At 35.5% G+C, this 26,759-nt stretch overlaps 1 protein-coding gene across 8 annotated transcripts in view; it reads left to right on the top strand.

Annotated features, from left to right (window-relative positions):
- The window catches only part of TECRL (trans-2,3-enoyl-CoA reductase like), a 161,260-nt gene that overhangs the window by 38,328 nt on the left and 96,173 nt on the right, over positions 1–26,759 (top strand). For 7 of the 8 annotated variants that reach the window (XM_069105309.1, XM_069105308.1, XM_069105307.1 and 4 more), the window contains exon 2: positions 5,730–5,781. The exons of the other annotated variant lie outside the window; for it this stretch is intronic. In XM_069105309.1, coding sequence (XP_068961410.1) covers positions 5,730–5,781 — 52 coding nt within the window. The remainder of the gene's footprint in view (positions 1–5,729; positions 5,782–26,759) is intronic. 8 annotated transcript variants of the gene reach the window in all.

The following is a 26,759-nucleotide window of genomic DNA, read 5'->3' as shown; positions in this document are numbered from 1 at the left end:
ATTTTGACAATTCTAAACATCATCTATTTATATGAGGTAAGCTATTCAAATTAGGAATGCTTTCAGTTTTGTTGTGGCATATTTCTCCCACATGGGCAGTTAGGCATCACAATGGATCGAGTACTAGACTTGAAGTCAGTAAGACTCATCTTCCTAAGTTAAAATCTCCCCATAGACATTTATTAGCTGTGTGACCCTAGGCAAGTCACTTAACCCTGTTTGCCTCTGTTGTTCATTGGTAAAAATGAGCCAGAGAAAGAAACAGTATCTTTGCCAAGAAAATGCCAAATAGGGTCACAAAGAGTCAGAAACAATTTAAATGACTAAGCAACAAAAATACTTCTCCCATATGACACAAACACATACAATAATAGCTATGTGCAATTAGTTGATTAAAATAGATTGGATTCCGTGTTTCCTCACATTTTCATACTTCTCTAGTTTTGTGAAATACCTTCATTTTGTGTATAAAGCTTGGGTGGGAGAAGTGGAGAATGCCATTTAGGAATATTATTGAAACGATGTAAAAAAAGTTCATTTTTTAAAAACTTCATCAATATTATTCATCTCTAACAATTCAAAAATGACTAAAATGGATTAAAGGGGTTAAGGTGAAGGACAGAGAGGAGTAATAAGGCAAAGATGATTGAAAATTGATAGAGACATCCTTGATTTCCTAGTTTAGTGTTTACTATTTTGATTAAGCAATGACTCCTGTGAAGTCAGAGGGGTGTGTGTGTGTGTGTGTGTGTGTGTGTGTGTGTGTGTGTGTGTGTGTGTGTGTGTGTGGTGCAGATACATTTGAGGAATTGTCAATATTTCTATTCTGATGGTCTTGCAAGTTGTAAATTGCAGGGGGGAGGGACTTTCTGATTTAGATACCAGGCCCCTAGAACTTGCCTTGAGATTATCAAACACATACACAAGGACTAAAGAATAGCTATTTATTGGTGACCTAAAAAGGAAAAATTTTTAGTGAAATACCTTAAATAGAAAATTTTTATCACCTGGTTATTATTAAACTATTAGACCTGGGTACATGAATGAACACTTTTTTTTCATTCTTAGTAATAACTTAGAAATAGAAAAAATACCATCTATATCATACAATTCACATTTATTTTTAAAAAGAGGTTAAAATAAATGTCATTGTCTATTGGCATGGTGTTAAATATGCTATACTCAAACTGCTATTAAGAATAAAATGCAATTATTTGATATTTACAAATATATTAGTTAATACAAGCACATTGTACTTTTATAAGAATTGCCTTGTTCCAACCCAACTTTGTTTTCATAGGAAAAAAAATGGCATTCAATTTTAAAGCATTTTGAATGGTCAAAGATTTATGAGTTATTGACTCAAATGTAGTTTTTCTCCAAAATACACCCTAATGGGGGTTTCATATTGTTTTTATCTAATTCATCACTTTGAATCCTTCTCATTGCCATTCATAAACTAACAAATATATCCCAGAGAAACTAGGTAAAAGCTGCCAAATGAAGCATATTTTCATTGATCCTATTTATTCAATAAAGGATTATGATGCAATATGTTTTTAAATATATTGATAAAAGTTAGGTAGGTTATAACCCAAATACATGTAATCTATTCTAAGTTGTACCTATTCTGTCCTCTTACTTGTTTTGTATGAAAAACAGCTTTGATAAACAAAAATAAATAAACAAATCGCATAGTCTAAGGTTCAGGAAAAACTGCTGAAAATAACCAGACTAGTTAGAATTCTGGGAAGATTGGTGGAGTAGGTCAGAAAATTCCAAGCTTTCCAGATTTTCCCCACAAATGAGATAATAATAGACCTCAGGATGAACATAGAGCATAAAAATAAATAGGAGTAGGGGCAGAACAGTGATCTTCCTGGACAATGAGAGTTCAGAAGAAAAAGCCCACCCATGAATCCTGATTCAGCACCAAGCTTCCTTCATGGCCCTGGCTCAGCACCAAGCCCGCTGAAGACCTTGAGGCAGCAGCAGGCTTTCTGCCAGCATTAGTGGGCAAATGGCCAACCCTTCCCCCACCCCCTGCCCACACACACACTAGGGCCACAACATAGTGCCATGTGAATGGCCAAGTCCCACCATGACATCTCAGCAACACCGGCAAACAACCAAAATCTGCAGCCCCCTGGATGAGAAGCTTAGGACAGGGGCAGCCAGGTGGCTTAGTGAGTAAGAGCACTGGCCCCAGTGTCGGGATGACCTGGGAATCAAATCCAGGCTCAGATACTTAGCACCACACCCAGAAATAACTGGCCGTGTAACCTTGAGCAAGTTACTTAACCCCGATTGCTTTAAAAAAAAAAAAAGAGAGAAGCTTAGGACAGTGCCCTTTACACCCCAGAAGTAGAGCTCAACATTGCAAGTATTGAATTAAATGGATTCTGGGGAGTTGGAGGAGTAGGTTAGAAAATCCCAAGCTTTTCATATTTCTACCACACATGAGATAAAATAGCACCTCTGGGTGAACATAGAGTGGTAAAAATAAGTAAGAGTAGGAACAGAACAGTGGTCCTTCTAGGACAATCAGAGAAAATCAGAAGAAAAATCCCCAAACAGATTTGGTCCTTGTGAAAAGTAAAATCCTCCAAGCTATGTTCCCTTAAACAACAAATGGCAAGCCCTGGGGTTAGCTGGATTGAAAGGGTGTTTCAACCCCAGACACAGGAAGTTTTTACCTCAGGGACAGTGAGAAGAATTGGGCATCTGAGCCAGGGATGATAGAGGGAACCTCTGCTGATACGGAACGCCAGACCCAGCTTTGCTGTGGAGCCACAGTCAGGGATGAGAAAGAACCAGCACACACCAGGTGGAAGCAAAGGCAGAGAGGAAGGGACACCACTGGCTGTGGGCATTTACAGGAGACTGGAGGCACTGGTTTCAGTTGCACTCCAAAGGAGAGAGCTGAAGAAGGGTCTGAAGCCAGAGGCACCATTACCCATACCCTAGTACTAGAAGTGATTACAAAAACTAAGTTGCAACAAATAAAAATAATAATAAATGAAGAGGCCAAGGAGAAAGAATCCAAACACATAGAATTGCTATGGGAATAGAGAAGATTGGGTTCATATAGAGAAGAATACTGAAGTAAAGAAACCTTCTACTCCAAAGAATAATGTCAAATAGACACCTGCCCTAAAATAATTTGCAAAAGAACTTTAAAAAAGAGTTTTAAAAAAAGGAGATTGAGGAAAATTAAGAAAAAGAAAACACTCCAAAAGCCCCCAATATTATGAAAAGAAAGTCAAAAAATTAGAAAAGGAATTCCAGAATCTTAAGGAAGAAAATGAGTCCTTGAAAATCAGAATTGGATAAGAGGAAGCTAGAGAAGTTATAAGAGATCAAGAAGTAATAAAAGAAAATATGAAGAATGAAAAAATGAAAGAAAATGTGAAACATCTTATAAGAAAAACAACTGATCTGGAAAAACAGATCAAAAAGAGAAAATATAAGAATGATTAGACTATCTGAAAGCTATGATAAAAAAATAATCTTGATGCAATAATACAAGAAATAATTAAAGAAAATTGTTGTGAAGTATTAGAACAAGAGGGGAAAATAGAAGTAGAAAAAATCTTCCAGTCACTATCTAAAAGATATCTTACAAGGAAAACCCACAGGAATATCATAATCAAATTCTGAAATGCCCAGCTCAAGGATAAAATATTATGAACAATAAGAAAAAAATAATTTTGATATGGTGGTACCAAAATTAAAATCAAACAAGACCTAGTAGTGGCGACACTAAAATACTGCTGGTCTTAGGACACTACATATGGAAGAGCAAAAGAACTGAAGTTCCAGCTGAAAATACCATACCCAGTAAAGGTTAATCATAATACTGAATGGAAAAAATGGATTTAATGAATTGCCCACCTTCAGGATTTTGTTAAAAAAAAAAACAGAGCTTAATAGAAGATTCAACATATAAAACAAAGAGAAATATATGCTACATACTAAAGATAAATTACAAGGAACTCAATAAGGATACACTACATTTTTTGTGTGTGAAATATAAAATATATCTCTAAGATTATAATCAATAATTCGATAGCTTATAAGAAAGATTGGGGTTGGGGTGGCTTGGTGGCACAGTGAATAGAGTACTGGCCCTGGAGTCAAGAGGACCCGAGTTCAAATGTGGCCTCAGATACTTAACACACACACACACACACACACACACACACACACACACCATGTGACCTTGGGCAAGTCACTTAACCCCAATTGCCCTCCAAAAAGAAAGCAAAAAGCAAAAAAAAGAGAAAGATTGGGGCAGAACTGAGCCTGATATGATTTTAAAAAATAAAACTGTTTAGGGACAGCTAAAAAGAGCAATTTTCTTATACAAATGAGGTGTGAGAGAAAGACCTGGTACAGAGGAATTAGGGGAGGAAGGCTGTTAGTTCTGGAAATATATTTTCATTGGGAATAGATTCAAAAGGAAACAATACGTACATATCTACAAGAGTATAGAAATCTTCTAAATTCAGAAATGAATAAAACTCTAAAGGGATAGGGAGGGAGAAGAGGATAAGGGAGGGATGGTTAGAGGGGAGGGAGAGAGAATAGGTTAAAGGGGGGAAAGGAAGGGTGTTTAAATTAATGGGAATGGGAGTATAAGGGAGGGATCCTTGGAGGAGCAGTAGGTTAAGTATTAGAAGGGCAAGTTACTGAGTAAAAGTTAAGTAGAGGAGTCAGGAGGGATAGGAAATAAGAGACATGCACAAATATAAAATAAAGATCAGGAGTAGAACATGCAAGGAAAAAAGGAACAGGGGGCGATGATCATGAATCGCAACATTAAAGCTAAACTAGATTAATCCAAAGTGAAAAAAAAAGAGAAATTAAATATGTATAAGCCATATTTATCAAAGTTGTTTTGGACTATTTAAAACAACTAGACAGTATAAGGTGGGAAATTTGCTATGGTAAATAAATGATGAGTTGGTGGATTTGCAAAAATATGGAAAGACTCAGACTTATGAAGGAAGAAAATATCCACCCTCAGAGAAACAGAGACTAAATTACTATGTTCTTACAAAGATGCATATGTATGTATATGTCTATATATGACTATGATGATTGATATCTAAGTATGTGTATGTATATGTATGTATGAGTGTATGTGTGTTTCTGTATATGTATATCTTTTTGTGTATAAATCTATACATGTGTATATATGCATGTGTGTATGCATGTGCCTGTATGTGCGTGTCTGTGTGTATCCGTGCTTACTCTTAGCTTTCATGGGCAAGGGGAAAGAAGGGTGAGAAAGAACAAAGTAAAAGGTACACAGCAGAGAACAAAAAAAGCTTAAAAGGAAGCAAAGATGGACAGCTCTCCACACAACTCATAGTAATTTTTATAGGCTTTATCGAAATGGAAATTTATTGCTATATTGAATTCTTTCTCACATTTGATGTGCATATGGCAGTACTTTTCTTATTTTTTACGTTTAAGATGAAAAAAATAAAAAAAAACAAAAGGAAGAATAGGAAGGCAAAAGGGAATGGGTCAACCTTATTCCCATTGAATTTGGCTTGAGGAGGGAGTGAAAAACACACTAAATAGGGGATCTCACCCTCCAGGAGAGTAGTGGGGGAAGGGGATGAGAGGGGGCATGATGGAAGGGAGGGCAGGCTGAGGGGGAGGGAAGTTGGAAGCATTTAGTAAAAATATATTTTTTTCCTCTTTTTCTAAATTTTCAGGTGTCTCCAACATCTACGATCCGTGATGTTAAGCACAAATTTCACAAAGCATGTAAGTTTTTGGTGTTTTTATGTTTTGTCATTTGGAACCCAAAGTAGATCTCTTTTAGTTATGACATGTAGTTGACTGATAATTTGTAATTTAAAATTATTATTTCTATTTATATCCATATTAGTTTGAAAATTTCAATGGAATGAATATCTGTACATGAGACATAGAGTCTATACTTTGATCGCTTACTTTTACCATCCTTTATAAATAGTCTGAGCTTAAATTTAGCTAAAAAAAGATTTTATAGTCTGTACAAAAATATGTTCCTTGACATCTTCTTCAATTATATTTACCTGACATATATCTAACAATTAAAATTATTGCTGTGTCCTAGGACCTGGGGTACTGCACCCTCAATCTCAATTTCTGAGGTATTCTTCTTCTGTGGATTAGCCAAGTACTTTGAAATAGGTTTGATCCTGGAGGAATCTGAACTAATGAAAGGGGTTCAGGGGTGGGGAACCTGTGGCCTAAAGGCCAAATGTGGCCCTTTAGGTCCTCAAGTTTGGATTCAATCAAAGTGCTGCACTTGAGGGCCTAGAGGGCGAAACGTGGCCTTGCAGGTTCCTCACCCCAGGTTAGGCTTTGCCTACATTTCCACCTATAGTGACACCACTATCAGTATGATTTACCTGAAATTTTGGTTAAGGACTAAAATTTCACAAAACAGTTCACAATATGCAATTATAGTTAAATATATGACAGATGTTTATTTCCTACAAAGAAAAGAAATTCTAAACACAATAAACTTACAGATGCACAAGGACAAAACAAAACTTTAGAACAAGATTCAATAACAATATCTATAGTTATATTTTCCTGGGTGGTTAATACTTAAAATTCTTTGGAATATCAAGCAGCTTGCAGGACTTCTGAGTAGTCCCCATTCCATTTCATCTTAGCACCAAATTTCCTCATAGTCCATGTCTCCCATCCAGTCAAGCCAGCGTTTGCCTCTTCCTTTCTTTGGTAGTTCTCTTCTCTAACAAAGGTACTTCCCCTGCTTCTTGTCAGCTCCATCCAGTTGTCCCAGCACCCTCTGGACCTTTTAGACACTCTGGTCATTTCCACTCCTAGACTCATTGATCTTGGGATGAATGTTTTGTTACTCAGGAAAGGAAATGCAAAATGGAAAAGGTATTAAAAGACCCAGCCCAGGATTATACTTATCTTCTTGAGTCCTTTGTTCATAATGCTAGTTAGTTACAGTCACCCTATTTTCTTGGGTATCAGAAAAGCTTCCAATCCTTTACCACTACCTCATAAGAAATCCAGTGAAAGAGCGTTATTTGCCACAGAGCAGAGAAGAACAAAGAGAGAGCCAAGGGCAAAGCCAATTCTTTTTACAGTTCTGTGGTACCAGAAAAACTTCCTGCTCAGTGGCCAAAGAGTATATTGTTTCACTAATTCTAAGAACAAGAATTTTTTAACTCTGAGTCAAAAAAATTGCTGGAAGCAGCCAGGGAATGTATAATCTCCAATGTATACAAATAGTATGGCTCTTTGGCACGTTAAATCACAGGTTAAAACACATGTATTTTAACGTTTACTTGCCTACATCAAAGTATACTTATTTCTTAGTTTCTTTTTTTTTACTTTAATACCTTTTAGCTTAAATGTTATTCAAACACAATGAAAAATGTCTATCAGTTCTGCTTTTTAACATTATGTTTTTGTTGAATGAGACTAGTAGTTGCAAATATATTCTTAAAAATGACATTAATCTTGAAGCAATGTAAAAATGAGCTAGATCAAATCATCTTATCTTGTTTTCCATATTTCATATTTTTCATTTATTCAGACCTTCATTTGTTCAGCTAATATTGAACCCAAAAATCTGTTCATAATTTGGAGTTTTAGCCCAGTACCTTGCACACAGTAGGTTTTTGCTGAATTGAATTTGCTAATAATAAATTAGCATACTTTCTTCCCCTAAAGAATATATATTCTAGGAAGAGAGATAAGGAAGGAACACACACAAATATATACAAGCATTACACACAATTTTCAAGGCAAGATGTGAACAAGTATATGACAGTATGATAGACACTATGCTCTTGGATGCTAAGAGAATATAAAAGACATAGCAATATGCAATGGAATTATCCCTGGGAAACTCCTTTATGGAAGGTTAGAGAATTTGGACCTTGAAGGAAATATGGAAATGTGGATTGATTGAGATGATGGAGAAAAATGTTTGGGTTAAGAGCAGCAATGCAAGGTAGAACAAATTATGTGTGTGGCCTAAGACAATGAGCCAGATCAGTGCAGGAGAAAGAGGCATGGATTTAGAATAAGATGATTTGAGTTCATAAGCTTGACTCTGTCACTACTCGTTGTAGTAGTGACTAACCTTTTGCAAGTAACTTAACCTCTTTCACCCTCAGTTTCATCATTAAGGGAGTAGAAGTAGCTAGTTTATAATCTATGATTGTATAATGCCACCTAACCTCAACATTGTGGTGTTGTTCAGTTATTTTTCAATCATGTCTAACGTTTCATGACTCCATTTGGGGTTTTCTTAGGAAAGATACTGCAGTAGCTTGCCATTCCCTTCTCCAGCTCATTGTATGGATGAGGAAAATGATGTAAATAGACTTAAATGACTTGCCCAGGATCATCTAGCTAGTAAGTGTCTGAGGCCAAATTTGAACTCTCAAAGATGAATCTTCCTGACTCGAGGCCAGATACTGAAACCCCACATTTATCACCTACTAGAAAAAGCATCATGACTATTTAAATTTAATATAATTGATTATTGATTACTTTTGTTTTTATATACTCAATAATATAACATTATTCAAGTATATATACATAAGTATGTGTATGAATATGTATATATACATATATATTTATATAATACAATATATCTGTGTGGTGTGTGTGGGCGTATGGGTGTGGGTGTGTAAGGAATTAAGGAGAAGTTTTGTTCAGCCTTTCAGAAGAATTCAAATTCTAAGTGACTGCTTTTACTTCTTCTGAAAGGCTAAAGAAATCTTCTTTTTACTATGAGTGCCTGAAATTCTATCATTAAGTATCCTTTAAAAAAAAAATAAAACAATGCTGTCTCCCAGCTTTTCTTTTTAAAATTCAAATACTCCTGAAAGAAGGAAATATATTAAGCACTTCTTTTTTTGAAATGTGTCTTTTGATGAAGGGAAGGTAGGAGGAAGAGCTCATTTAGAAGCATGGGAGAATCTGGCTGTGGTGGATCAGTTCTGATGAAATCAATAATAGAGAGGGTGCTTCAGGCAGCTAAGCCTGGATATAATGGCAGTGGGCACAAAGGTAGAAAGAAGAGAATGAAAGGTCTGAAAAAAAAGAGGGCACTGGCAGTCATTTCTGTTCTACCATCTTGGCTTTAAGTTTAAAATGGCAGTGAGAATTTGAATTGGGCAGATATATTGGAGACAGTTGATGGAAGAGTATGAGCTAAAATGAAAAATTTTCATTTCATCACTAATATTAGTAAGCCCCTTAATTTTTTAAGAAGGTGATTATATACTGAGAATATTTTAGAAATATTGATAGGCACAAAAATAAAATATGTAAAAAGTACATATAAGAAGGAAGGGGTATATTAGAGGCAGAGAAACAATAATTCAATCAACTACCAAATATTTATTAAATAATAATTACGTGTCAGGTGCTAGGGATACCAACAAAAAAGTTAGACAACTAATTCTAATCATATTCTACTGCAAATATGTTCAGAGAGAAGTAAATATGGAATATATGCAAAATATATCAAATATATGCAAAATAAAAATCAAGTGAATGGGGCAGGTACTTAAGAACTGAGAATATAAGGAAAGGTCTTTTGAAAGAGGTAGTCTTTGAGTGTAACTGTAAAGGGAGCTAGGAGTTCTAAAAGTCAGAGTAGAGTATTCTAGGCATGGACAAGGGAAAGGTAGAATATCATCTAGCAGGGGTAAGGAACATAAGGCCTTGAGGCCACATGTGGCCCTCTAGATTCTCAAGTGCAGACCTTTGATTGAATCCAAAGTTGACAGAACAAATGGTCTTAATAAAAGGATTTGTTCTGTAAAATTTGGATTCAGTCAAAAGGCTGCATCAGAGGACCTAGAAGGTCCCTGAGTTCCCCACCCCTGAGTGGAAAGAGGAAGTAGATCAGTTTGGGTAGAGTATACTGTGCCAGAGATCATATAATTGTAAAAGTAGCTAGAAAAGACAGGTTAGAGACAGATTGGGAAGGACTTTAAAACCAAAGAAAGGAGTTTGTATTTTACTTTAGAGAAAAAAGAAGGCACTGAAGCATGTCAGCTAGGTGATTGTTTGGGAATTCAAGTTCAAAAGTAAAATGATTGGGATCTGTAAGAAGCAGGGTGGTTGGTTAAATAAAACAATAACAACTACAAACCTGGTGAGATCCAAGAGAGTTATGCACAAAGAACCAGTGATAGGATTTAGGAAGAGGCTATGGGTGGTGGTGGTGATGGTGGAGTTTTGAGCTTTGAGGGGGATGCAAAGCAGAGGGAGGAATCAAATCCCTCTATACTGAAATAAGGCATATTCAAGATACTTTCAAAAATGGAGAAGTCAGGAATGTTGTCAGTTTGATGATTTCAGTTTTTGACATATTTGGATTTTATGTGGAGATAAAAATATTAAAATGTTTACTCTGTTTAAAAAAAGAAAGGGAAAATATGCAGTGCAGCTCTTCATAGTGTTTTATATATAGTTTGACTAGAAATAGTTCCATCTTTGGCTATCTGTCAGAGTTTGAATCCCATAGAAAAGGAAAGGGGATGATTAGGATAGAAAATGAAATGAATGAAATGTGAAAGGTAGATCCTTTGATATGCCTCTCTACCAGGATTAGTATTGAATGATATATGCTCTTAAATTGGTAGCATACAAAATTTTTAGGTTCCATCCCAGCAATGGTGGTACTCTTCATTAGAAAATAGGGAAGGGTATAAGTCAGATGTTTGAGGTGAGAATTGAACCCAGGTCCTGCATCCAAGGACAGCTCTCTCTAATTTGTTCTTTCCTTGTCTGGTGCCCTAGTAAGTAGGCAAACACAAAACTCCATTTTTGCCAATGTAATTTCTGTGGGGTTATCTAAATAACAGATTATCCATCATGTAAATTTATTCAATACTAAATCTGCATACTATAAAAAGTAAAATATTATAAATCCACTTTTTCTTACCTGTTTGAAAATCAAGCAAAGCTTAGAGAAAGAGGGAAGAAGGGTTGTCATGATACTAAGGTCTAGAATCCAAGAAAACAATTGCTATGATATTGACAAAAAGTGTAAGCTAGTAAGCAGAACTTCTCTGGGAGATGGGGATTTTTAATTGGCTCACTTATTGCAATTTTTAAGATGTGCTACTTAAATATATGTTTGTGTATCTACATGTACATATAGATACACAACTGATTCTCTACATATATTCATATATATGAATGCGCTTGAATATACATACAAATACTACATCTACATGTATATTCTTTTCATAATTTATCTCTACTCCTCCCCTTGGTCTATATCCCATATACATATGCCTTTCACAATATATAACGTGTATATATACACATATGTGTATATATTATATACATATATGCATTAAAAATCAAAGGAGTTTATAGTTGAGATAACAGGGACCCCCTGAAGCATGTCAAATGTGTGTGTGTAGAGATATAGTTGTGTGTATATTTAAAAGATTATAAGAAAATGTGCAATCATGAGAATTAGATTACTATCTTTCTTCATGTTGTATGGCATGTGTACAACCTGATGAATATCCTCTTTTCAATCTTTATAAGTTTTCTAATCATTTACAATTCTATCCCTGCTTATCTGCATGCAAACCTGTAACACAACAACATTGTTTTTGCCCTTAAATTATAATGGTCAAATGGCAAAATGACATTCACTTTTTTTTTAATTCTGTACTTGGAAAGAAAAGGATGAAACTGAACAAAATTATAACGAATAACAATTCAAATTTACCTTGGTTTTTAAGATGTGCAAGGTACTTTCCTCACAATAACTTCATTAGATAGTGATTATACGTATTACCATCTCCTTTTTGGAGACCATAGGCTTCTGAGATATTATGTAATTTACCCATATTCATACAGCTTACTAAGAAGTTATTGAGACAAAGTTTGAAGCTACATCTTCTATCTTCAGTTCTAGAACTTCAGCCACTTCAATATATTGAGATAGGCATTAACTAATTCAATTATAAGTTTAGATATGAAAAGTGCAACATATTCCTATGTAGGGAAAAAAAGACATTGAAATTACAATTTGAGAACAAGGATATTCTAGAAAATGGGAAGAGCTGATTAGAGGATTCTGCAGTAATTATTATGGGTTAGGTGCTGTATCCAAATGCCCTTTGTATATTGTACTATATAGCTCAGATTCCTGTGAGCATATATTTTTGGACATAATCTTCTTTGTTTCCTGCCATGTACTTTGTTTATCACAACTTTCTTTATTCCTTGCAAATATTCATTTCCTCTTATTATTTCTGGATCTAATCTTTCTTTCCTTTAACTATTTCTGGTGGGCCTGAGGAAACTCTCATTCAACAGTCTCCTTCCATTGCATGTTTTAGAGAGTACTGCCTGAGGCATAGAGACATTGAGACTTGTATAGGTCAGACATCTAAGGTGAGACAGCCCTGTAGTTCTACCTCCAAAGCCAACTCTCTTTGATTATTCCATGCTGCATGTAGACCACAGGCTCTGGGAGTCAGAGGACCTAGGCTTAAATTTTACCTTCTGGTGGTTAATACCTGTGTGACCTTGGGCAAATGATTTAACATTTCTAGGCTTCAGTTTCCACATTAGTGAAATATTAGCATTGTAATCCATTGCCTTTCAGGTACTTTCTAGCTAGTTCTAAATCTATTATCCTGGGAGAAGTCATTTGACCTCTCCTTGCCCAAATTTTACAACTGTAAAATAAGGGGGTTTATTAGATGGTCTCTGACACACCTTCCAGGTCTGATTCTATGGTGCTCTGAAGCTAAGATTATTGTGATAGTACCTATATTTACTATTATTTATTTATTTTACTTTCAGCTCTAACAACCATAATATCACTTGATAATTGGGGAAAGAAAAAAGTGTAGAAAACATATCAAAAGATTAAGTTTCCCCAAAGAGATAACTCATATATACTCACTCATTCTCTCTCCCTCTGTCCCTGTCACTCAAACACACACACACACACACACACACACACACTCACGTATATACTTATGTATACACACATATATATTTGTATATATATTATAAGTATATATGTAATATATAATATATTTCTCTTCATTGTTGTCTTGTGGCTACTGATCTTCATTTCTTGTTTTCTTTTTTTTATGGTTCATTGAGTCAGTTCATTTCTCACTTTTTTCAGATAAGTTTCTGATTTTTTTTCCTCCTATGTGTAACAAACTTATTTTTACTGTTTTGCCAACATATTCTCTCACCTCTGCCACTTTTATGAGCCAAACAAAACATTGAAGAGAGTGGGGTGGGGCAACATAGGGCACAGAGGGAAACACACACACATTAACATTTTCATGGTAGTTGCTGGGGTCCAAGAGGAAAAAATATCTTTAAGATCCTGAAATTTTTTATTTAATAGAACTTAAAAAAATTAAACTGGGTAATTGAAAGTTCACTAGCCTATATTTCTTCTTTTCTTTCCCTTATTTAATGCATCTAAAATTCAATCTTCTGATTATTTTCTCTCTGCTCCCCACACAGACACTTTGTCTTTGCTTGTCTCCATCCATTTCTTTGAAATTCTTGTCATTAGTCTCTCTCTTCTGCCTGGATGCTGTCTGGCTTCCTGGAGAGCCCTGGTGAGGGATCTTTGTACAGCATTCAGACCTTACTGGCATCTCTCCATTTCCATACCCTCTCTGCTTCCTTTCTCTCACAAGAGATTTCATCAAAGAAAGAAGCAGCATTTTCCAAACTGACAGGTGAAGACTGAAAGAAGAAAAGAATAAAATGAAACCAGGTATCACAATTATTAAATTGCTTGATGTTTTCCCAGAGTCTCAAGAGTTTCTCAAAACCAAGAGTTGGTATTATTTGCTCTATGCCTACCACTTTTTTTTTTCTGGTAAGTTTCAGAACTGCTCTAAATTTCCTTTAATTCCATATTTATTTAGTTTTATGCTTTTGATTTCTGGAGATTTGAGCTATATGACTTCTTAGAACTTTGATATGAAGGAATAATTTTTAATTGTGCCACCAAGTAACTGTTTGTTCATTCTGTCCACTAAGAAATGGATTCTGGGATTCACTGTAGCATATGCACTTAATCAATAATCAAAAGTAATAAAATGACAATTTTACCTAGGGAAAATAATGTATGAATTTTAAAACTATTTTAATGCTTTCTTTAAAAGCATAGAATTGTGGCATTTAGGAGGTGGAAAGAGGATCTTTGGAAATGAAATCCAACACTTAATTTTACTACTGAGATCAAGAAAAGTTCTGTTGCTTTTATCGACACCTTTCCCTTTTCCCTTAATAGGACAAAAGGCTTGACCTTTTGGGAATTAAGTAAGAAAAAAATAAAAATAACATGAAAAAATATGATAAGCATTTAACTGGTTTATTGAATCGAAAATGGGTTAGATACAGACAATACATAGAAGTAAACAGAATTTACTCAGGATTATATGGTAGAAGACCATTATTTTTTCCTGTTCTTACTGAAAAGCTAGTATCAAAAGGATTGATCTGGTTATATAAATCTTAAGATCCTGAAAGCTTTCACGCAGACAAAATCAAGAAGACAGAAGGGAATGTAGCTCAAAGTCCAGAACTCTACCGAAAGCCAAAAATAATGTAGAAATTAAGGTTGTGTACAATTGAGTGAAAAATGTATACATTTTTACCATGTGCCATGCTAACTGCTGGGGATATAAATAAAAGTTAGATAATACTGGTTGTTAAATTTCCATTCTAAAAATGAAGACATAACACAGAGCCACAAGCTCCAAATCACAGTCTCTTCTCTGTTCATACTAACATAAAAAAATTGGCCTCATTAAGTGAAATCTATTATATATAGAAATGATTATTAGAAAACTAACGTAGAGGGTCTCAAGAGGTCCTCTACAACCCCAGTATCATACTAATTTCTTGAACTGTGTTCAACTGCCTTCCTATTTTGATAACAGCTGTAAGTGAACAAAAGTAAAAACAGTCAAATTTAGTTTTCGGGTAACTGGCCATAGTTGAAACTGAAGACTGTGTAATTTGTATCATATTGTATGTTTTTGTTAATTTCTTCAAAACTTTCTGCAAATGTTATTTTCTTAAAGTTAGAGTTTAGATCTCATTACATTTTAATTAGTAACCATACTGTTGTTTTAAGGATTTTTTTTTTGTTAGATGAAATTGAATCATTTTATCCATGAAAGTAAGCCTTCCGCATAAAGAATGAGACAGAGCCTCATGGCATAGCTCTAGACCTTGAATAGCTATCCTGGTGTAATAGTTTGTTTCTGAATTCAAAGAAGAGATATTGAAAGACACTGAACCTATGCATGGGAACTTTTTTTTTTAACTGGACAACAATTTAATTGGAATAAAGAATGAAGATTACCTGGGGTTAAAAGACTTGGTCACATGGTCAGTTAGTGTTGAAACGGAACTTAAAACCAGGTCTTCTGGACTCAGAATAACTCTGTCCATTATATAATACTGTTTCACAGAGAATTTACCAGATTATGATTTATTGACAGTAAAAGAGCCTGCTGAACATGAAAGACATATGCTAATCTGTGACAGTGACAAAGGTCCATCCCTTCCTCCCCACCCCCCCAAATCCAGTGCATTTCATAGGATATGATGTGTATCGGTTTGACAAAAACCACAAAATAAACAAGTTGCTTACCTCACACTCACATTCCTTCACAATTGAGTAAAAAAAGTATATCATTCTTGTTATGTGCCATGCACCATGCTAACTGCTGGGAACACAAATATAAGCAAGATAGTTCTTCTGGTTGTTAAGTTTATATACTGAGAATGAAGACAAAACACATGACTATCAGCTCCAAACCACAATCTCCTCTATGTATATCCTAATGTCAGAAATTAATTTTCCCCAGCACCAAACCTTCACTTCACTTCTCCTAAGTTTATTAGACTGTACTTTCCTAACTTTCCATGGTCAGAAGACTTGCTCATTTCCAGGTCTCCTTTATGTTTTGTCTTCCCCATCAGAATATATGATCTTTGAGAGCAAGTACGGTCTTGCATGCTTGTTTTTTGCTTTGGTTTTTATCCTTAGAAATTAAATTAGTTCCTGACACATATAAGTGCTAACAAGTATTCTGTTCTATCATTTATCTATTTATCTGTCTTCTATAACAGTGATGGCAGGGGAGAAGTCTTTGATTAAGGCTCTCAGAGTATAAAAGGAAGATAAGGGTATATGCAAGGTAGTATAGCATGAATGAGGCTGTATAACAGTATGGTATAAATTAGTCCAGACTTAGCATTCATGGTTAATACGTTTTAGTTACAAGCCCAGGGTCTCAGGGCAGAAGCTTAGAGTGCCCCAATGGAGATAAGAACTGGAGTTCAGAAGTATGGCAGCATGAAGATGACTGGAGAGTAAAGAATGAACATACCACTAAAAATGTTGAGCCACTAATTTTAATCTTAAAATATACCAATCTTGAATATGATTCAACCAATAGTGCAGCTATGGATATCTAAATCAAAAGGCTTCTTTTTTGGGTAATTAAGAATATATACGTGGGTAGACATAGTTTCTTTAGTTCTTAGTTTATGGTAAGTTTGCATTTATATAAAGTTTTAAGGTATATAAAGTGATTTGCACGTGTTATCTCATTGATCTTCATAACAACCCTATGAGCTACATGCTATTATTATTATTTTCATTTTATATATGGAAAAACTAAAACTGAGCACGGTGAATGATTTGCTCAGGAGGGATCAGAGAGTAAATGTCAGAGGTAGGATTTGAACTCAAACATTCCGAACTTCAGTTCTAGTGCTTTATCCCATTATACTACCTAGCTTTCCCTAAGAGAAGGTCCTAGATCAAGTCTTATGGGGAATTTGAAGACCTCTGCAGCTTGAAGTACTGAACATATGATTTCATTATCTCCAAGAGTACAAAGGTCAGCTATTTTCTATACTGCTGATAGCATGGTTAGACCCTGAGAAATTTCCTGGAATGTGTCCCAGCTATCAAACATACTTTAGCATGAATTGACCATGATGGAAGTGACAGAGGAATTTCAGAGCCAGACTATCCTCATACAAAATTTGAAAAGCAGCCTTATGACTCAATCCCCAATCGACCCAAATGAAGTTATAAACATCCCTTCGGATTTAGTTTTGTAAAGATTCTGTTCTCCCCCTGCTGATCAGATATATCCTAATTTAAGGACAGAGGCTATGTGTATTATTAGTTGGCATGAACTCACTCATGATTCTGATTTCATTCAGTTTATTCTCTACATTTTGTTGCAAGGACACTGTTTCCTTTTTCAGTACACAGATGGCATGTCAGCACTTTCATGCTTAGCCAAAATTTAACAATCAGATATATGAAATCAAGTTCATTTGGTTTTTTTTCTTCTAGCACTGTTTCCACTATCAATATGCCTGGTGGGGTGGGCAGACAGTAGAATATGGATTCCATTACACAGTCTTCCTTCAGTCAGAGCTTAGTGAACAGCAGAGGCTTGCCAGCATCACACATTTTCTACCATTGACTCCATGCCCACCCCTTTATTCCTCCCAAATCCTCAGTCAATTCCTCCCTGAATCCTCTCATCATCTACTCCCTCAAGTCACTCTTCTAAGTTCCCACAATCAAAACTTTCTTCATGGTATATTCTCAGACTGCACAGAACTATAAAATTCTAAACACTTAACCCCAACTGTTGCTCAACTTCATGCTGAAGTGACTCTCATTCTGCCATTCTCCATCTGTACTTTTCCATTCACCACACCTGGGGAGGTCTTCATCATTAATTCTTTAATTCTGGCGTCAAGGTTACATCTGATTGACTAAAATCTGTGGCAAGTTGCATCAGTGTAGTTTTGTTCTATTTTTGCCTCTGTTGCTAGACCCTAATATAAAAAGATCATAGGATCATAGATTCATAATTGGAAGGAATCTCAGAGATCATTGAGTCCAAACCTGTTGCTTGACAGATGAGGAAACTGAGGTATGAGCAAGTTAAGTGACTTACCCAAGGTCATACAGGTGGTTACAGAGCTGGGATTCAAACCCTCATCACCTGAATTCAAATCCAGCTTTCTCTTCTGCTGCACTTCTTCAATATGACTGCAGTCATGTTCTGGTACTCATGGTATAGCTTAAATTGCCTTTACTAATTTTTTTCAAAGAAGTTCTGTCCTGTCTTGGGCAATGTAATCCTATGGTCCTGCTGCTATGATTGATGAGACTGCTTAAGTTTAGGAGTTCTGTGCAACACTTGGGTTAAAGTCAATTATGTATCCACTCTAAGAATCTGGTGCCTAAATCGTGAAACCATGAGAGGAAAGGCCTCCAGCCTACCTAAGGAGAAAACCAGTCCAGGTTGGAATAGAGCAGGTTAAACTTCCTCTGTTAATCACTATTGAAATTGGACCTGTGAGTAGTTGCTGTTCTTTCACCCTGGGTGAGATGGGAAGGTCTAATCTCAAACAAATAAACAGAAGTTCTGGATCTGTGGCAGGGAATACAGCTAATGAGATAAATATCTAGCAGGTTTTGGTAATAAGGAACTCCTGGAGAGCCTAGGCCTCAGATTAGTTTATAAAGGCAATTGGAAAAGGATCAGAGGACCTGAACACAATGTGAACTGAAGTAAGTAGCACAACTATTCACTCTCTAAACCTGGGCAAATCATGGCCCTCACCCATAAAATTAAGGATTTGGACTCTGACTTCAAATTTCCCTTCTATCTACAGTGTATTTTAGTGAACATCAGTAGTGTGCCAAGCCACTGAAATCTATTTAAATAAGATGTACTAGAATTTGTGGGTTCACATGCAGTTGCCCTAGAGTGGTGAGTCACAGACTACAGAGAACATTCTAACATGAAGGACCTTCAATCATTTGAATAGTTTGCAGTAGTTTGGGTGTTTTATTCTTTATTTCCACCAATTTATAATCCAATTTTCCTCCTGTAGAGCTCCACACATTTAACTACTTAAGAAACCCGGGAGCTTCCTGAGGTTTTCTGACTTGGATGGAACACTCTGGAAATTGAATAGGCAGCTTTCCACTAGTCTTCCCTATCCAAGCCCACACCACCCCTCTATAGTGAAAGAAGATGCACAACTGGATCCCTTTTCTACCAGATTGATGTCACCCAGTAGCCTGCTGTGTCCCATATGTTTTGTATTCAGATATAGAGGGCAGCTTAATGGTATGGGGGATAGAGTTATTGGTGATAAAAGTGTTATTCAAAATTCGGCAGTATTGAGGAACATGGTGGAGTGTAAAGAATGGTGATCTTTTATATTGTCTAAAATGACATCGTTGGGGTGGCTAGATGGTGCAGTGCGTAAGAGCGCTGGCCCTGGAGTCGGGAGGACCTGGGATTGGTTCTGGCCTCAGATACTTAACACCCACACAAAAATCTGGCCGTGTAACATTGGGCAAGTTACTTAACCCCAATTGCTTTAAAAAAATAAAATAAAATGACATCCTATCATCTTTCCTTTTACATGTTTCTCAAAACTTTTTACATTTTTCCTGTATTCCATTGCTACCATCCTAGTCCAAAGCATTGTCACTTTAGACTCCAGCTGAAGCAACTGCTTCCTACCTTCTCCCCCTCATTTCTGACTTTCTTTACTCTAATTGATGGTGCACACTACTACTAAGGTTATCTTTTTAACTATTATTTCCACTGTATCCCTCCTCATGAAGAACCTACAGTGGCTCTTCATTGTCTAGTACTCCAAGTTTAAATTCCTTTTTATAAAATGTAAGACCCTTCTAGAAGCTGGAGTTACATTAACTATCTAAATTTATTTCCCACTACTTCCCATTGCCTGGACTTTTCCCATTAGACTATCTTGTATACATGGTATGATTTTTCCTTCTGCTCTGTTTTTTTTCTCAAAGATTCCTACTTTCCTCTTTTCTACCTGATAGAATCTCACACAATAAAAAAAAAACCCAACTCAGATTTCTTCCAAGCAACATTTCACAATAATTTTTCTCTCATCTGATCCCCCATTATTGTAAGAGCCAATGCCATAACTCTTGGCAATTAATTAATATTCTATAGTTGTTTCAGCCATATTAAATTGTAAACTCATTGGAAGTAGGAGCAATTTCTTATACTAATTTTGTTTTTTTATATATAAAGGGTATATATATGTATATATATGGATAAATTTTTATCCCTATCATACTAGCACATGCCTTTCAATAAACATTTGATTGATTTAAAGAGAGAAGCAGAATTTTCTGATTCTCAGGTAGAGTAGTTGAAACAAATAGTGAAATATTAGAAAATCTTCATCTAGCTATATGTAGTAGTCATCAAACATTATAATTAAAAATAGATATTTAAAAGAGTTTTCAAAAGTTTGTTGGACTCCATGGTGGATTCCACGGTTGTAGAAGAAAACAAAATGTGAAATTATAGTAACAGCTTTTGGGAACAGCAAGGAAGAATGCAAGCAAGCAATTAAATTGCTAATGCCTAAGACTTTTATTAGACAGACAGACCCAAGACAAGGTGATATTTGAAGGGAGTGAATGACTGATGACTGACAAGCAGCTTCAGGGTCGTTGTTTCCTGACACTATGGATAAGTGAAGTTGATGAAGAAGAAAAAAATAAAAGCTTTATACTCGTGACTCCTTTTTTCCCATCAATTGATGTAGACTTTTTAAAAAGTCAGGGATGTTTTTAATCTGTTAAACTACTTGTCCCAGCAGTGATGAAGTATATTATTTCCTACTAATTCCTAGAAAGATTCTTGGGAAATGCTAAGCATAGACCAGCAGTATTAGGAGACCAAGAGACATTTGGGTCAAGTAGGTGGTATATACTTCACTGTGGCAGGTGCAATCCATCTAAATCCTTGCCATAAAGCCGAGGGTGGGGGCATGGGGATGAGGCGGTATAAGAGGAATAAACAACACTAGGATCCTAAATGTCCAAGAGAAACAACTCAAGACTGACACAGCAGAGCTATAGGATTTAGGGTATGAAGTGTGGTAGAGTAAGTGCTCTCCACGTTTCCCTGCAGAGTGATCATATCCAGGACTATTGTCTGCCTTGATATTTCAGCCAAAGAAGTTACTGTAATGACAGAGGGACATGGTGGAGGGTGGGGGGGCAATTTATGTGTGGATTATTTCACTGAAAAAGACATACCTTCAAACTAAGAGAAGGGCTCATTCCAAATAGTCATCTTTTCTGGAAAAGGACGTACAATCTTGACAACAGGGTCATGATTCAGGCTATCAGATACAAGGTGTGTTGGCAGGTTATTTGTTCTTTCAAAACAAGTATCCCAAAGGTTTGTGAAAGTTGTGGAAATGAAGGAGCAACTTCCCTTCTGGGAACTTTAAATAGCAAAGTCCAGTAAGATACTTTCACTAGCGGGGAGTAAAACACTGAATTTCTCCCATTGCATATTGCAATTATAAAGTAGAGGAAAGTTAATGGAATCTGTCAGTGTGGATGCCTGCAACATCAGAATTTTCCACAATGCTCATGCTGGGGACTCTGAGGTGGAATTATAGCATGTGTGCCCCAGAGTTGGGCTTCACAGACCAGACGTGTCAGTCAATTAGTGAAAGTCTCTCTGTTTTTCCCAGCATAGAGGACTCAAATAAACTAGATTTAGAACAGTGTCTGAGTTGAGGAGTGAAAATATTCTCAATTTGCATTAAAACTGAATCAATTATTCTCTTTTTAAAAAATCATATGAAAATGGAGGGGGGCTCTTTATCCCCACTCAATTTCTGTACTTAATTTCTCTTCTCTTATAATCCATAATGTGAGTTCTCTAGTTTTTTTTTTTTTCTATCCCCATTATGTTCTCAGACAAGCATCCTAAGCATTGGACTTCACAATTCATTGCACCTCACCCACTTAATTTCCTTAAAAAAATTTAAAGATGAGCTATATTTTATTTTTATTATATTCTAAATTATCACTACTCGTTATGATATTTTACAAAATGAAGTACACAAAAACGATTTACATAGTTCATTGTGATAGTGGCCTTCCATCTCAGTAATTACATTCTCTTTCACCTTTAATTAAAACTCAAAACCCATAATAATTTTTTTCCATTTTCAACCATATTGGATGAGAAATTGAATTCACTCAGTGAAAGAAGCATCACAAACTAAAAGTGAGGAATGTTTATTCTAAAAAGGGGTAGTGGTGAAGAAGAGGACATGTTCAACCAACCATTGTCTTCAAACATTTGTATGGCTTTCAAAGTGGAATTTTTGCTTTTCTGTAGAAGGTAGAACTAGGAGACAGGGATAAAAATTGCAGTAAATTTAATTCGGATTTGATGTGAGATAAAATTTTATAATGAAGAGATCTACTCAAAAGTGGAATAGCCTTGTGTCTAGACATAATATATTCCCTATCATTAAGAATGGGTCATCTCTTTTTAGATATGTAATAGTGAGGATTAATATTTTATTATCTTTTGAACAAGATGAGCAAAGAGGCCCTTCAACACTTTTCAGTGATTTTTTTTTTGAAGTCCCATTAATCTTTAATATCAATATCTCTGATCTGTAGTAAGAGGCATTTTGGCATCATGGTCTTGAAGCAAGGAAAACCTGGTTTCAAGTTCTACCTCTGACACATTTATTGGGGGACCCATAGCAAGACATTTAAGATGCCATTGTTATAGGTAACTCTCTGAGAGACTAAGTTACAGAGAAGGTTCCAACTTGTATTGGTAGGAATTTCTGTGTCCAGGAATTTCTTTGCCAATGATACCACATTCAAAATCCCAATCTCTAAGGTAAAGAAGGTTCTCTGGACCCTCAAAGGTATGAGAATTTGGATAAATAGGCCAGTCTTTAACAGTTTATTAACTATTGTATTCTGATAGATAACCTTGACATCTGCTGATATAGAAAGTCAAATTTTGAATAAGTAATTTATATTACCTTCAATTTCCAATGAAACTGATAATGAATTTCTACCCTGAGAAAGCAGAAACAGAGAAATCTAAACCACACCAAACAAAGAAATAAAAACCCCCAAACCAATACGAAATGAACCAAAAACAAAACAAAAACAACAAAACCCCAACCCTTTAAAAGGAACAATTACTAGCATAACCCCATGAACACAGAACATTCTGGGGAAGGAATGTAATTCTTTGAGTGAACCATATTTCAAATGTAGCCTATTATCTTGTACAGAACATACCATTAATACAAAAGGTCAAGATTATAGTGTTCAGGCTCTCAGTTTCATTATTCTTCTTTCAATTCCCCACTGTGGAATTTATCTAGTAATATATAGCAAAATATAAATGTGTATCTCCTAGTCATTTTGGTTGCATTTCTTTTAAAGTAGCTGATTCCAAGGAAATCCCCAGAAAATATGCTTCAAAAAGCCCAAATGAAAATTTGACTATATTGAAAATGAGGGGAAAAAACAAAGAATATAAAAGTGCTTCCTTGGTTGCATCTATGTGGTCCTTGTGAATTTACTGCTAGTTATTCAATGCTTACTGGTGCATGACACTCTCCTGGGGTAGCCTTGGTTTTGTTATGTAAAACAGCCCAGAGTGCTTTGGCAGTAAGACATTGGTCACATTTGTCAAGTAACCTATTGGCAGTTTAGCTGACACTCATGTACAGATATTGAAGACTGCCTGTTAAACGTGGTTCTGAATAAACTATTGTTCAGAAGGAAAAAATGGAAACAAATGGACATTTTGTCAATCAAAAGGCACAGATATGAATGTCCATTGTTGTGATCAGTTCTGAAGATTCCTATAATTCAAGATAGTGCTAGAGAATACTTTTTTTTTTCTTTTCCATAACTGCTTTGTAAAGTAATCTGCACATTGCTATAGAATACCAGGGCTATTCTGACCTATTCTTGGGCTGGAATGCAACCCCACACTATGCTAATATTTCACAAGGCTTATATCACCAAGTCAATTTGGTTTATAATCCAGTGAACCAAAGGATAGTATGACTAAGAAATTCATTCATGCTTATACAATTACCTCCATTAGAAATGCACCAAATTCTACCAGAGGTGGTTTATTAATAGCGAAAAAAAAAAGTCTCACTTCCAATTTATATTTGAATATGTGACAGTGTGCTGACATTTAAACCTTAAAGGGAAAGACATCTCAGTAAATGGAGAAAGACTGGGCATTTCATTCTGGAAAATAAATGCACATAAAATTAAGGAATCAGAGAAATATAGAGACACTTAAAGCTCTGCTAGAAAAGTCAAGATTGTCTCTAAAACATTCATAAAAATGCAAATTATTTCTCTTTTTAGAAGCTGCTGCTTCTGATATTTAATTTCATTGGTAGGATTATAGATATTATTTATGATGAATAATGTAATAAAAATAAAATGAAGCAAAACTATTGAGATATTGCTCACAGTAGAATAGGTCCTTTCTGAAAGATCCCTGGAATTTAGCTCCTGAACAGAAGTACAAAACCCCAGCTATGTATCATGATGACATTCTGTGTAAACAATTAAAAAAACAAGCTCATGAGTCCTTTAGATGCTTAATCAGTGAAAGGAAAGTTCATGACCTGGATCATGTGCTCTTTCTTTTTTTTTTTTTCCATCTTTGTGGTTGATTAAAAAGTCACCTGTGCATCAGAAGAGCAATCTTTTTTTTTCTTCATTTGATCATTAAGATCATGTTAAAGTAGGTAGGTGAACTCTTTGAAATACTTTGCAAAAGCAATTAAGCATAATCTATGAAAGCATAATCTACTCATACAGTTCTAGAACTAGAAGGAAGCTTAGAAATCATATAATAAAACTCTTTACCCATTTGATGAAACCCATTACAGCATTCTTGATCAGTGGTCATCTAGCCCTGCTTAAAGACTCTATTGACAATTCTGTTTATTTCCTGAATGACCCTGAATGGGTCATAACTTATCTGGGCCTCTGTTGGCCTATATAAAGAATGAGAGAATTGGGATGAATAGCTTTTAAATTCTCTTCCAGATTTAAATTTATGATCTCTTAATTTATATTTTTGTTTTTTTTCTTTTTTCTTTTATTCTTTTATATTTTTTTCAAATGTTTTATTAACTTCTGATTTAATGATCTCTTAATTTAGCACCACATACATAGCCCATGGCCTTTACTGTCCACTCTAGTCATTAGTCAGTTCTATTGTATTAAACTAAACCTATCTTCCTGTAACTCAGCCTTTTGCTTTTTTGCTCTCTGGGGCTCAGAAGGATAAGCTTAGTCCCACTTGATCTTGTCACTTCTCTAGGTATACTCTTTTCTAAACTAAAAATCTTTGACATCATGGAGAAAAAATGAAAAACAATCCTATTGTTGAAAAATCAAGTGAACTAATTTGGGTAATGGGATGTGGATTCTCTCCAAAAATGAAAAAGATAAGATATAATAAATGTTCTTTATTGATTTTGTTTTGACTATGTGATTGCTATATTTGGGGAAAGCACATAAGGGGAAATATGTCAGGAATCATTAAAATAAATAAAGCACTTCTTTTGGTCCTGTTGACTTTCTACTTAGCACTGACTAAAAGACAGCAATGGTGTGATATGGTAGAACAGTAGTAGACTACAAGCCAGTAATGTAGAATTCTGTTCTTGTCTCCTTCCCAATATGCACAGAATTGAAGAAATTACTTAATTCCTCAGCTTTTTGATTCTGAAAACAGGATGAAAAATCACTAAGTAAACAAAGTAGATAATATCCTTTTAAGGTTTTTGCTTTTTTTTATAACTAATGTATTCATATCTCCTAAGTATCTTGCCTATAACAATTCAATAAAATGCAGTAAAAGCTCTTGACCTGAAATTCCTATTCTTTCCAGGTAGTTCTCCTTAGCTGTCAGAGACAGGTGGGTGCTCAAAGACACTCTTGTAATAAGTATATCTAGACTAGTCTTGATCCTGGTTTCTTCAGCAGCTGTTCCCTATTCTAACCCAATTAGCTTAAAGCAGGACCAAATACACACTATGTACTCCCTTCTCACCATCCATAGATGTATACATGTCTATTCAGCATACTTCCCCTTGACCAAAAACTTTGTCACTGCCATGGGGAAATGCACACAGGGAAGACTATATGGGATTGGGTTGGTCAACCAATAACCTGTGCAGGGCCAAAATCCTACAGTGAACCAGGACCTGGATGATATACCTCATTTTATCGTTGCACAGATATCATTCTTTAATCACATTACAAATGAAGTTTTTGTGGTTGCTTAGTTGTTTTTCAGTCAGGTCTGACTCTTCATAATCATTTTTCTTGGCAAAAATACTGGAATGGTTTGCCATATCCTTTCCCAGCTCATTTTATAGATGAAGAAACCAAGGCAAACAGTTAAATGACTTGTCCAGGGTCATGGTGTCTGAGGTCAGATTTAAACTAAGGTCTTCTTGAATCTAGTCCTTACATTCTATGTACTATACTACTAGGCTGCCCAAGTCAATTTTGGAAGGAACTGATCCAAACCAATCGTATCAGTGTATTGCTCAAATTGGATTATATAATTGCAACCGAGATGTTTTCATGTGGGAGTGATAGGTGGAAGAGACAGTCATGAATTTCATTGTATCCCTTCTGCAGCTATATTCCATGGCCCAGGGGCTTTTTACTATAGAATTGCCTTACCTAACAGCTGTGAAGGTTCCAAGTCACTAGAATCAATATCATTATCGATATTCCAAAAGGCACAGAACAAATTACTTCTTGAAGTCAAAATTTTATAACTTGA

The sequence above is a fragment of the Petaurus breviceps genome, unplaced genomic scaffold (genome assembly GCF_028583685.1).
Source record: "Petaurus breviceps papuanus isolate PSGF00001 unplaced genomic scaffold, PetGlider_PUasm1.0 76, whole genome shotgun sequence".
Taxonomy (NCBI): Eukaryota; Metazoa; Chordata; class Mammalia; order Diprotodontia; family Petauridae; genus Petaurus; species Petaurus breviceps.
The sequence above is the reverse complement of the archived record's forward strand: the minus strand, read 5'-3'. Positions and strand labels throughout refer to the sequence as shown.